The sequence below is a fragment of the Hetaerina americana genome, unplaced genomic scaffold (assembly GCF_022747635.1).
Source record: "Hetaerina americana unplaced genomic scaffold, ioHetAmer1.1.p SCAF_5, whole genome shotgun sequence".
NCBI classification, from domain to species: Eukaryota; Metazoa; Arthropoda; class Insecta; order Odonata; family Calopterygidae; genus Hetaerina; species Hetaerina americana.
Window position 1 is genome coordinate 70,268,814 of NW_027287095.1, and position 14,167 is coordinate 70,282,980.

Consider the following 14,167-nt stretch of genomic DNA (forward strand, 5'->3'; position numbering starts at 1 on the left):
CGTCCCGGTGAGTGAAGTCTCACATTTACCGGTCATTGTACATAAGAAACGCAAGGTATTGAAGAAAGAAACATGGCTCAGGTGGAAGTTTGGTTTGCGAGAAGAAGAAACTTAAAACTAGGAATTAAATATGAATTCTTAACCTAACAAGAAAGGAAAGCCGACAGGGAACGGCTTCTTACAAATAAGAACGTCAGTAACAGCACTAACTGCCCACCAGCGCACTCTGAGCATAGAGCGGTACAAAAAGGAAACAGAGGCGAGGAGCGCCCATTTCCCACAGCGGGAAATTACACTTGGGCAAGAGGAATCCACGTTACGGACAGAGTTGCCAAAATAATGCCAGAAAAGTTCCCATTACCAGGGAAAATCAAGCCTTCTAATCAAGGTCCACGACAGTTCACAATAACTATTAGATATCGCAGTAAGCATCTCTCAAACTGAACTATTTTTTACTCTATATCATCTATTTCCTCAGTTCATACATTCTACCATTTCTTTTCAAGTCGCCCAAAAAGACTATTCTATTCCTTCCTTCAGCCACTTGCCTCTTCTAGAATGACCATGAGCATTTCTCTCTCAACACTTTCTGAATAATTTAAATGTAAATTTTGATGCCTGAGATACCAGCTATTTTTTTACGTGCGTGCTGCGGGACACTGCTGTCATTTATTGAAGTCGTTCAATCTTGGGGCGCTTGCTGTGGAATCTTTATGTGACATGAGCCAAAGTCCTCGTATAAATGCGACATAACGTGCGGATTACCCTGAAAATGCATCTAGTTTATTGGAAACTTCAAAGAAATGTGACGTTATATTTCGCAATAATCCCACATAGAAGATGAAAACTATGTGTCATCAATCGTTCCTTGGATAATTTCATCTCAGTTACCATTTACCGCAGTTCTTGACGATACCTTTTTGCAATGGTAATAAGAAAGGTATTATCGACGTGGCAAAGTCGTCGCTTAAATGATGAGTAGCTCCCGGCAGTGTTACATGCTTCCCGGAAATTGAGCTCTAGTTGCTATGCAATCGAGGATTTTAAAAGTTACCATCCTTTCACGTACCGGAAATGAGTTGAAGAAGGTATCAGTTTACGAAATAAAAGCTTTTCGGTTATGTAATTGACGTTAAAACCCACAATTTGCGCGTGTAATGGACGGAAAGTTCCTCTCAAGTTGTGTGCTATCACGTTCAATGCATATTGCTTTTATCTTAGACTCATTTACTCCGATAGGAATGCGATATTTGAACTTGTAGAAGAAGATAGAGATCCTGATACCTAGGGGCACTCTCTTGGATTTGTCAACTATCTAATGAGGCCAGGATGCACCGTCAGTTATGGTATGCGTAGAATAACTGTTATGCTCAAAGCACCCTAAAGCATTCCCTGTGGTTGTTTCCGAAAAGTTATTCAGATAATAACAGGAAAGTATGTCAGTGAATTGGAAACCCTATTCGGTTGGCTGTCGCGCACTTTTAATAATATTTTATGGATTCTAGTTATTCTAACTCCATTGAGATTTTTTATGAAATATATTACCATAGATCCATTTAATGTGAATGTATACGCATGAAAATTGCATTTTAGGATATTATAAATATGATTTTACCTAATCTGAACCTATATACTTGTAATACACTGAATGAAAAAATATAGCAAACGGAATCATCGAAAATACAAAAAGTTAACTATAACATATTCGTTTTATACTGCAATAAAATTGACAGCATAGGTTTGCACACAAAAAAACATAGGCAGTCAGAATACATAGGGATCAAAAGCAGTCTGTTTCATTTTAACAACATTTTGTACAAAAAATAGTCATTCCTTATTTTATGCACAGAATGTTATAAACTATTACTTATCCTGTAGAAACACGATGTAATGGCACCAATTCAAATTCTAAAGCAGTATATATACCAAGATTTATAGAATATGAATATATAGGCTTTCACTTTATTTTTTTTATTCAACTTTTTTACGTCATAAATTCCAATCGCACATATACACGCCATTGGAAATTCTCGTTTAATAATGATATTACCTTATTTACATAGAATTAAATTGATGTTTTTCCTAAGATCTTCCTGCATTCATTAAACTGACTATGAAACTCTATTAACATACTTGACAACTGCTCTCTTTTTCGCCAGCGTACTCCTAAATATTCAGTTAGCCGTTCCAAAATGAAATTTCATTTACAGATCGCGAAAATCCAAAGGTACACTTTATTGGATTTTAATTTGCCATTATACTCTCAATGTAATTAAATTCTCCCTTTCCCTTGACTTAGTTTGAAGTTTCAGTTACCTTGGATGTCCTTGAGTGTTCATGAATTTAACATCACATAAATTACAAAATTGTTTGGGTTCAAATCGTAAATACCTAAAATACCGCTTCATAACGACGCATATTAAATTTTTATTAATTTTGCCTTCCCCTCGGACTGCAACTGATTCCATATACATAAACATCGAACGGAAATGGGGCGGATGGGCATTCAACAATTCCGAGAATCTCGTTTAGCGGAGGCTAATCAAGTGAAACCTTTATGAAGGAAAACGCCCATAATGGCCACTTTACCCGGCTGAACCATATGTGCCTTTGAATAACTGATACACTCCGATCCTGGAGCCTTCGCTCCGGATTCCTGGGAATGAAACCTAAAATAAAAAAAATAAAGAAAATAGGAACCGGGATCGATTTTTAATGTGTTTTATAGCCGTGAAAAAAATTGACCTCCCTCTTCACTCCGAAGGCCCCCCCTCTACCTCTCTCATGCCACCCACCACCCCCAACCCCACATCCGCTATCGAGGTCGGATCAACACCCAGGACGTCCTCTCGTGCGCGCCTCAGCACACCCTCTTCCTCCCCCCCGTCCCCCCGAACTCCCATCCCCACACCCCATTCATATCTCTTGTCTGAGGGTCCCCTAAATCCTCGTGACCCCTCTCTCTCTCTCCCTACCACTCTCCTCTTCTTCCAGAGGAGGGACTGAAAAAAATAAATAAATGCCTTCAGTTCAGGAAGGTGGGACTCGGTCTTTTTTTTTGCGAAAACTTATGCGGTGTGTATATCGGCGGTAACAAATTCTCATTTTTCCGTGGACGGAATTTCTTTTTTTTTCCACCCCCCCCCCCCCCCCCCCGACGTAATCCTTCTGACGTCGCCCGGCACGTTGACGGTGTCGGAAAAAAAACTAAAGAAACAAGTGCTCATTTGCGACCGAAAGCAAAAATGAGAGCGGTTTTTATCAACTGCTCGTCTCGTAACGTTTCGAACTGGACGCTCGTCGAGTTGAAAGTTGGCAGCAGACGGATTCTAGCCGAGCTCAAATTTCCTCCCCCCCGCCCCCAAAAACCCCGCCCAACACCCCTCTGCGGATAAAATTCGGAAAAGGAACAAATATGAACGTGGAAATTCTTCTCGTCGGAAAACAGATAAAAGTTCAACACATTTCTATGGGTATGCCGTAAAACCGAATATTGTATTTCCCCGCGTGCCCATTAGCCACGTTTCGATGGAAATACGTATGGTTCATTATCGAAGTATTGTTGAATTTTTCCGACGAAGTTGACAGGAAAAGTGCATGTAGCCGAAAAACGTCGCTGTCAATTTCCGACTCGACGAGTATAATTGGGAAATGGCACAAAATGACTCGATAAAAGTCAAACCAATGTAATGCAATATGTAATGCAATTTGTTTTACCCGGCTATTTCAAAATTAACGAAGTGACGACCCACATCTTGTTAACATACAGTATCTGTTCTCGGGTCGGAGATGAGCCATTTTAGGAGGGGGAGGGGGGAAGATATTTCACTGTGTTCGACCAAATGAACTCATCGCCAGAAGCAAATCGAAGATCCTCAATTATGGAAATCGATAATGTCCGATGAGTCCTTAATTTTATCCTCCAAAAGAACGATATTTTTCCGTCTAATGATGTATCCCTTTCCATACCCAAAATTTATGGGCAGAAGTCACGATTTTAAATCAAAATAACGAACGCCCTCGCTGTTTTTCAAAGGGCGTACATCGAATATAACGGCCGAGTCGTTCATCTTTACTCGCTCAGAATACGTATTAGCAATATGTTATCGCTGGATGCTCGAAAAGAAAACTTGAAACGGATAGCAGTATTTATTGGATAGTTACGACAGGAATGATCAAAAGTTGTGGTTGCTGAAGTTATAGTGGGATAGCAAAAATTCATACACAAATTTTTGTTGCAGTAAATACTCTAAATTTGACCAGTTGGAGTATTTCTAATTATAATTTGATTACCTTGTAATGAGGGGGTATCTACGAGCTCGTGCAGCCGTATTAGTAGAATCTGGTCGGTAAACCACGAGTTCATTTCACATATTTGAGCGACCATGTGCATATATTGTGGGATAATGGAAAATTAAATCCATTTTTTGTCTCTTCTAATACTTTTTCGACCAGAAAACTATTCTATATAACGCAGCCTCTCCCTAATATGCTCATACATGTTTTCATCGTGAGATCGAAACATTGACGAATATTGTAAAACTGTAATTAATGTGAAAAAAATATCTAATTATGCAAATGAAAAAGGGTAGAATTGCATAAGGAGGCGGAATTTGGCAACATGGATATTTATTGTATTTAATAGAATCTAAAAATTAGAATTTCATCATTTACAAATTTAGTCATAGTCTTATGTACAGATTCTCAGTCAGATGTTACATTCATCCTATTCTTGCACCTCCGACAAGATCATCGGTAAAAGTGCTTTGTAGTACCTTATTGATTATTCTAAGACAATATTAAAATGCAATTAATGACTTAGTCGAGTTAAAAATCAAATTGAACAATTTGTACTCTGTCTGTGTTATATTAATTGTGATGATGAATTTTTTTTATTTTTTTCCTTACCTTTGCTTAACAGGAAATTATTTGTTTGCTGCCTCCAGTATCATAAATAAAAGATCAAGTTGTAAAATTAAAAAGTGAGAGAAGTAAAAATTTTCATTTCTTCAAATAATTTATTTTACTTTGTCTTCAAAGTCTCTTTAAAGTAGAGGTATTTCATTTATTCAATTGCCTATTATCTGGCCATTATTATAACCCATTTTTTTCGATTTCTATGTCTCTTGATATATTGAAACCATCACTACCCGATATATATATATATATATATATATATATATATATATATATATATATATATATATATATATATATATATATATATATGCTTTCGTAGACGTAACACAGAAGTGCCGAATAGTACAATACACAGTAACACACAATATAGAAACACAAAAAAAGAAGAACACTCACACGTTATTTCTTGATATTTCGACGGAAACAATCCGTCTTCCTCTGAAGATATAGAAGTAATGATTACTTCTATATCTTCAGAGGAAGACGGATTGTTTCCGTCGAAATATCAAGAAATAACGTGTGAGTGTTCTTCTTTTTTTGTGTTTCTATATTGTGTGTTACTATATATATATATATATATATATATATATATATATATATATATAGAGAGAGAGAGAGAGAGAGTAACATGTTATCATATATTGTGTTGATCTATTAATACCGTTTTAAAATGAATTTCAATTTTGTTAGAAGTTATTATTTAATTTATTATTTAAAAATAATATAATAATTGGATGTTAGCAGCACATTCAACATAATTGATTTAAAAATTTCTGAATATATATATATGCGAAACTAAAAAGTAGTATGACGATGAAAATACCGATTGATTTGATGCTGTAAAAATATATCCGTCATAATTTTTCAAGCATAATTAAATTATCCTTTTAACATCGTAGTCCTCGTTGGCTGAATGTCCTTGACTCAATTCATTTTTCCTTTTTTGTGCCGTTATTCCTATAGGAAATATGCAGGCATCCTCAATAGGTGCATCAGCTGTGTGAGATATTTCTTTTGACTAAAATCAGGGCATGAATTCCGTTTGTCATGATAGGTGCACATAGAAATATGTGCACTTGAACAGAAAACATTCAAATAATTTGTCCATTAACTACCGAAGCAATTTTGCATTTGCGCCATTGATTATAATGTGCAGTCATCTCGGGGAAAATATTCTGCATTAGATGGAATTAAAATCCAAGAGCATATAGAATCCCCAAAAAGCCGACCTTATTTTCTTTTTTGGAATACTGATTCAGAAGATCTAGGGATATGATGTTTTATTCCTTGCCGTTCCACCAGACTCCACAGAATGTCATGCCCAAACGGGAGCTCTACATCATTCCAAACACGTTACCCTTTCAAACATTAAAAGCACCATTCGAATCGGAAACACCACTCCCATTTGTTGGTATTTATTTTTAGCATTTTCATTCTGATTCGCGCTGTTTGAAGATTCTTGCGCGTACCCGTATCTGGAAAATGAAATCCATTTACCGTGAACTTTACATATGGATGCTCATGAAGTCACTTTCCAAAAATATAGTCAAATGGGGATTTAAAAAAAAATAATAGTCCCGAATCTAAAGGTGAGCTGATGTCATCCCGACTCGCACAATGCGAAAAAAAATTCTCCGCTGCAAAACATCGGAATGTTGAACTAGTGACGCACTTGTGTCGCTAAATGTTATTGCCTCCAAAAATGCTGTGTTTTTTACAATCAGCATTATAGGAGAATTTTTGTATTTATTCCTCGCATGTTCGAATTCGTCCATACCTAGAAGCATACGTCTATATTTAATTGATTATACACATTAGCGGATAAAAAACCCCTTAGAAGCATTTGGTGAAAATTTTTTTCCGGACACTACTTAACAACGATCAAACGACGATCCCCAGATGAACTCTCTACTAAAATGTGTGGATAATGTATGTGTTTCTTTCTTAAGGCATCCAAAATTGGCAAAATCTTTTTTCCGCAGTCAATCAGCCAGTCATTATGTCTTTAACAAAACGCGGAAAGGGTGCAGGCGCAATATATCATATTTATGCGCCCCAAAAACGTTTAAAAAATTGCAAAACACTCTGACGAGTATATTTTCATCAAAATATTTCGACAGAAAACCCAAAACTTCGCGTGTATGTGAAAATATATTCGTAAGTGTGGACGAAGCCTTAGATTATTGAAAGCGTTCTTATGGGACGAATGAAAGATTGTAATTTGTGCGCTGGGTAAACCGTCGCCCAGCAGAGATATAGGATCGCCAAAGGGTGGGGGTATCATGCCCTGGCGTCTCTTCCGTTTCCCTCTCCTTTTTCTCATCGATTTGTTATTGTTATTTTTTTCCTCCGCCATGAAGGGAGTACGAAGAGGTGCACGTTTCCGTGAGAGACCGCGGGAGAGAGTGGTGGTGGGGGGTGGGAGGAAAAGTGACAGGGGATACCTCGTCAGGGTTTCCCTTATCCTATCACACTCCCAATCCCAAAATCCCTGAATTTTTTTTTCTTATTTCCGTTTCGCTTTCCTCCTCCATCCCCTACCACTCTCAAAAAAATGACAAATTCTCCCCTTCACAAAATCCTCCTCGTTCCCCCCCCCTTACGTTCGTAATCCCTTTCCACCACTTCTCTTCTTTTCTCTCTCTCTTTTCCGTCCCCCTTCTTTCCTACTGCGATGTCTCCCCATGCGTGCGAGCGACTTGTTTACTTGTTCAACCCATATTTTGTGATGAGAATCCTTTCAGTTGTCCAAGGATGCACCTTCCTATTATTCCAATGCTATCAAAATCATAATAAGGTGGTGAATGAAGGAAGGTGGTGGGGTGAACGAAGGAAGTAACCGATTCTGTCGGAAGAGCAATTGCTCTAACTATTCTGCTTTCGTATTTGTTTCTGACATCAGTTAATATCAAAAGCATTGCATAAAACCGAGCATAATAATCCTTTAGTAACGTGGTCAGGGCTAAAGTCTTAAATTTTTAAATAATTAACTTTTCAATAGACGTATTTGATCTTTCTAATTAACACTTAATTCCAAAAAAGGCTTATAAATTGAATGTTAATTTTATTTCATCCATCTCTCCCAAGCTAATGTTTATCAATTAGTATTGTAGCTTATAGCCTATTGTATCTGAAGGTGTAAAAATTAAATAATGTAATTATATTATTTATTGAAGTTTTTTATTCACATGATGACCAATTTTTGTTGTAAATTACATTTATCCCTTACTGAATAGTGTAATTACTGTTTTCAATTATTTTTGCAGAAGACACTCTGCGTGATGGTGTTAAAAAATAATAATATGTGCGAAAATCAGTGAAAAATATGATTTATTTTTTCGGTAGCCCTTACCAATAACGTTAAAAGTTGGGATTTAAAGTGAAATTCTTTTCGTGGATCAATGAAGCTATCCTGCGGGAAACATGACAACGGCGTAAAGATAATTTTGTTTTTGCGGTAAAAATTTGAAAAGCCGCTGACTTTATCTCCAAGTAAATTCAGCTTCCATTTCATTTGTCGGGTTTTTATTTTATGAAATTCTCTTTGGGGAATATTAAATATTATTAGGGGACACGATAATGGGAGGGTGCAAATCTAGCAAATTCCGAGCAAAGACAAGTGTTCTGTTTACCTCATTAGTACACTTAATTTCTATTAATAAAATAAATAAATAATTAATAAAAAATAGGGATTCGATAAAATTCGAATTCCGTCTAATTATACTGTAGTAATCAACTTTTAATAAATACTCATTATACAATTATACGGCAGTAAAAATTATTTTTCCCCTGAAAAAGTACAAAGTAAGTTTAAGTTTCAACGAGAATGCTTGAAAGTTAGCTTTGCAGGATATTTAGCTTTTGAAACGATTGCTCCTCGTGGTCTTAATAAAACTAATTGATTACATATATAACCCACATTGTTCATTAAAAATTTTAATTATTTCATATGCTAGTGAATGAGTTTGGGTTAGAGGTAAAAGAATAGTAAAAAAACTTGAATGGATATAACCCCAGCTTTGTGCTGAACATTCTCTTTTGAATACCACTAAAATGTAAACAACCAACACTGCATTTTAATTATGAGCATTGGTGATGAATAATACCGCTAATTTATTGGAAAAGTATCATCTCAATTCAAATTAATATTAAAGTTACAGTATTGCGTTGAAGCTGGGTTCAACTAAATAATATATTTGAAAACGTAGGTTAAAGATAGGAATAAGGATAGTAGATAGGATATGGAATAATAATAGGAAAATAAGGCTACCTTATTGTGATGAAAAATTGTTGCAACGAGAGCTTTCTATATTAAACGGTCAAAGTAGAGCTAAATAAAATATTGTACAATATTCCGCCTTTTGGGTGGAATACACGGAATTTATATTTTCGGTCCGGGAAAGGATACTTTTGAATTTTCAATCTCGCAGTCGGTTCCCAATAGTGTACTGGTTTCAATGACGATTTCTCGTAATTTATAAGCTCATCTGCTTCTTGCAACGCCCAAATAGATTTCATTTGCGTCGCAATTACGTTGATTATAGAGGGCTGCAGTTGTTCATATTTTAATTTACTATTAGGCCAATGAAATTGGACCTTTTAAGTATGAAACTCAACTCAACGGCGTAAAATGATTATTTCTTATGCTATGTCTAATACGCACATTGCATTGCACTGCGATGAGCGTACGCTTCATTGGATAAAAGGGAAACACGAACTTTTTCCTAAGAATTCTTGAGGATAACAATGTTATCGAGATAATGCCACTTAGAATAGAAGTCGAAATGTCTATTTCTCATTTGGGTTTGATGTCACGTAGAGCCCCATACCCAGTCTTGCATAATAATCCAATGAAGATATATGGTTCATAAAGCATAGCTCTCTCGGGTAGGCGCCCTGAATTTCCACGCTATCGGTTTCCTTTCCTCCTTCAATATTGGATAAATGATAACATCTTATTGGTTTACGAAAACATGCCTGACATCGTCGTACGGTTTCGCTGCACACCACATTTATACTCGCGAATCAAATTATAATAAACTGATTTTCATGTAATGATTAAGAACCAAGTATTTCTTCGTAAAATGTGACATTTGGCCTACTTACAGCTTCAGAGTGAAATGAAGGCACTATAAAATTTGAATCATTTCGATTTTTGAAAACTGCAAGCTATCAAAATATTATTAATCGGTTTCCTACGTATAATTTTCAAAGTAATTTTTATTGCGTCGTTTTTTTTCGCTAAGTTTTCCGTGATTCCAAACGCTCATGTTTAAATATATTCCAAGATGTTCAGCATATAATTTGGCTTTAAACCCTTTGAAGCTACTAAAAAGTAATAAAATCGTGAAATAGAGAAATTACAGGCTTAAGTGATCGAATTAGGTTTCCGAGGGCTCAATAGCATGCACAAGGATCAGCTTCAGGTCAACCGCAGGATGTCAACCCTTTCCTCGTCCGTTGTTCGCACCACAAATCGCCCTCGCGAGGGGCTTCAATAGATCCTTCACCGGGATTATCATTTGGGTGAGTGACGAATCCTCCTGCTCCGTCCTTTGTCACAATTATCAAAGATACAATTGACAGTGCGAAGTGTATGACAAATATATGTTTTCAATTTAAGAGTATACGCCGATGACCTTCTCCGTGCTATGTTTTCTTCGTGAGAGTTCAAAAATCGACGGATTCACCCTGATAAATGTGGTATCAGGAAAACGTAAGGTCCATTGGACTCCGTTAATATATATATTTTTAGATGCCGATGTGTTTTTTTAATCCGTTTAAAATAGGTGAATCGACAGATAAATAGTCTAAAATATGGTTATTGATAGATTAGCCACACTCTTTTCTACAAAGACGCTTAAAAAATCAAGCGTTTTTAATGTGGAAACATTAAAAAGAAGTTCAAATAAAATTATTGATATTTTCAATTTTATAAAAGTTGCAAACAGCGACTTGGTAGCCAATAAGGTAGAGCGTTTGACTTTGGATCGTAAATTATTGGGTTAAAATCCTGGCTGATACCTCTGAAGAGACATCCAAAAGTTCGAGCGGTGAGATTTTCTGCTCTACAGAACCTTGTGGGAAACTGAACGGTGGCACAGGGAAAGTTAACCGACCCCTGCAGAGAACGAGTAAATTTCCGAGTGAGTTCTTCTATACTAACCTATTAAAATCCTATTTCGTGTTGATTTATGTGATGACGATGCCTATTGGTACTACGATCATAATGGCTAACAGTGTAATTAGTAGCAGTTAATGCATTAAAAGCATTTATTTACCGAGCCTGCCGAATCCTTTACCCTTTATTTAAAAAATTTGATGGTGGTGAAAATGCTGCTTGCATAAGCGATACCGAATTAAAGTATTTGATTGAATAAATAAAATAAATGTTGTTTACAATTTGCTACTATTTCAGTTCCATATTTTACTTTAATGCATACTAATATAAATTAATTCCCATGGGAAAATATACTTTTTTGCGGCAAGCCACTCACTCTAATTTGAGCTTAATTTTTCATTTGTGTGACCATTCACCGAGGATATTTTTAAATCCCTATTAAAAGGTGTGAACTTTCTGGTATTTGCTTTGGTGTATTTTTTTAATATTAAAATTATTCAAATGTCACCACGAATATTAACACTTAACTCAATTAATCTAGGTAGGTTAATGAAAAAGCTCCGGAAATTTCGTTAATTATAAATAAAAAAATATTGCTATAACATAAAATTTAATATACGATACATGAAATGAACATACTAATTTCAATGCATTAGTCGGATTCAATCAGATTAGTGATTGACCAAATAAAATAAATATACCAACAAGCATTTTTTCAACCAAGCATTCGGATTCCCGTCAGAGAGTACGAGGTGACCTCGCGAGAGAAAAATCTAGTGCGGGTTTAAAACTTTGGCTATGGACCTCATCGACGGTTTTGGCCGCGACATAATGCTATTATATAAAAAAGTCCTGAATGCTTTCTTCTGATGATAATGGTGGTATCTTAGGAATGAAGAGAAGTTAGAAAATTACTTCAAGTTATTCAAAGTTTTGGTAATCAAAGCGGTGAAGAATATCTATGTTAACTGATTTCACAAGGAATCATTTTGTCTTGACACCTGAACCAACGTGTAAATTATGCCCTTATCTTACGCGGGCATTTATAAATAAAACGGATAAATTCCGGAAAATTAGATGATGCAAAAATGTATGCCTGTACCTTACTGCTTCGACTTTTTTCTTCTATCTAATCGATATTTAGCCGAGGAAAATTTGCAATTAGAGACGATGATTCATTTATACAGCAATTGGCGAACTCGTTAAACTTATTTGAATTGTAGAATTGTATTTGATGAACTGTATCGAATTTTCAGAATATTAATTAGGAGTACGTCAAAACGTTTCTCAGAATTTGCATGCGACTTATGAATTCGGTACATAAAAAATAAAGAAACCAATACTTACAGTTCAATTGGTTGACACCTGACAGGGCAATCAGCCAAGCCTTGAACCAGATGCAGGTCCATGGCCCGCGGCTTCTGGCTTGACCCGCTGACATTCCTTGAAATCTCCAACACCACGCCGGCCAACTACTCCGCAATAGGCGCACTTCTCCGCCCACCCTCTGGCCTCTCTTTCCTTACTTCCGAGAGAAACACTCTTACAGTAAGGAGGTCCAGGGACAAAAGGAAAAGCCTCCACGCTCAAATTTTCCTTTTTTTTTCCTGAACGATTATGCCAAGACCTATTTCTTCCCTTGCCTTCGTTCGCGATCACTCCGCCCGAGTAAATTTTCCTGATAGTGACTTTCAACTCGTTAAGCGGAATAAAAATTTATCTTCCAACACAAAAACCGCTCCCTAACGGGATATTTAACGTTTTTTAATAGATTTTTATGTCTATTACCGAGAGTACGTCAAACCTTTCTTACACCCTTAAGAAGTGTGTACATCCAATAGCACGCCTATCTAAAAGATGAGTGAAGTAACGGAACGCTCGCAAACTAAATTTCTAAAGGAATTGAAGGTATTTTTTTAATTTAGGAGGTTATCAATGAAATGAAAAAAAATGTTAATACGTAGGATCAAAGAATTCCTCAACAAATTGTGAAACGATAGAATATATACTATCTAACGGTGATTGCTAAAGCTTCTTCTGTACGGAGCGCTCTGTGTTTAATCCGCCGAGATGTTTGTGTTCCCTCCTGCGCACGAGAAAGTTTAAATCCGTTCTCCCGCGGATGCGAAGGCACATTTCTCTTCTGCTTCCGACGTGACGAACGAAGAAGGAAACGAGCGACGGCCGTCTCCCGGCGATCGTCTGGCCTCGGTCTCGCGCGCGACCGCTTGTTGCGGTTCGATCAGCCTGCGCCGGGGTACTGGCTGGTGGGGAGCGGCTTCGTCCACGTCGGGCGCGCTGGAGGATCACGGGAACAACGGGAAGGAGCGGAGGGGGAATTCGAGAGGGGGAGGGAGGATGTGGGCAGGGAAGAGGAGAGGGGCGGGCCTCATCCTCTCCCGCGAAGTAGACATACGGAATACTCCCGCTTCACTCAATACCCGACCCTTCGTCCCTTTCTCGTGCCTTAGACGTGGAAATTCCGTCTACCATCAAGGAGGTGGGCATCGTCGATTTAAACTCTAAATGCAGGAGTGCTACAGGAAAAACGTTGCACCTATTAAATTTCTCGTTAACTTGTTGATGAAACTTTCAACGATTATGTATGCCTTTAATTTTCTCTCATAATTGTAAAAAAAAAGAAATGGTAAGATTTTGAAAACTGAAAAGCACATTTAAAGAGTCCCGGAAAAGTAAAGAAACGAGGTCAAACTTTTTCTTAAATGAAAATTCTGGTCAAATTGCGTCCTTAAAAAAATGAAGGATGACTTGTTCCTAAATTGCCCCAAGTCCTTGTCAGTTCCATTCCTCAATTTCTCAGAAGAAATTTACTGAGAGTCGCTTGGAGAAATTTTAGTACAAATTTGGCTTAGGCAATTATAAACTTATAAAGAAAACCAACTGATTAAACTCGAGATAACTATGAGTCCTTGAAATCCAAAATGATTTAAGTAAATTTACAATACCGTTGAGACCAAATGCAGTTTTGTGCATGGGGAAAAATGAGTGAGCTGCCATAAAAAGAGAACGGTATGAATGCTTTCACGTTTAGCAGAAATGGATTTGCATAATTAGGGTAAAAATATTTACTCGATATCAACGTCTAAAATTTAGTATCAATTTTGC

The 14,167-nt window shown here is 36.8% G+C and overlaps 1 protein-coding gene across 1 annotated transcript in view; it reads right to left on the minus strand.

Moving 5' to 3' along the window:
* LOC139693795 (uncharacterized) overlaps positions 1-13,283 on the minus strand; it is a 44,034-nt gene extending 30,751 nt beyond the window's left edge. Inside the window, exon 1 of the mRNA XM_071592076.1 lies at positions 12,389-13,283. Coding sequence (XP_071448177.1) covers positions 12,389-12,482 — 94 coding nt within the window. The 5' untranslated portion in view covers positions 12,483-13,283. The remainder of the gene's footprint in view (positions 1-12,388) is intronic.
* Between the last annotated feature and the right edge of the window lie 884 nt (positions 13,284-14,167).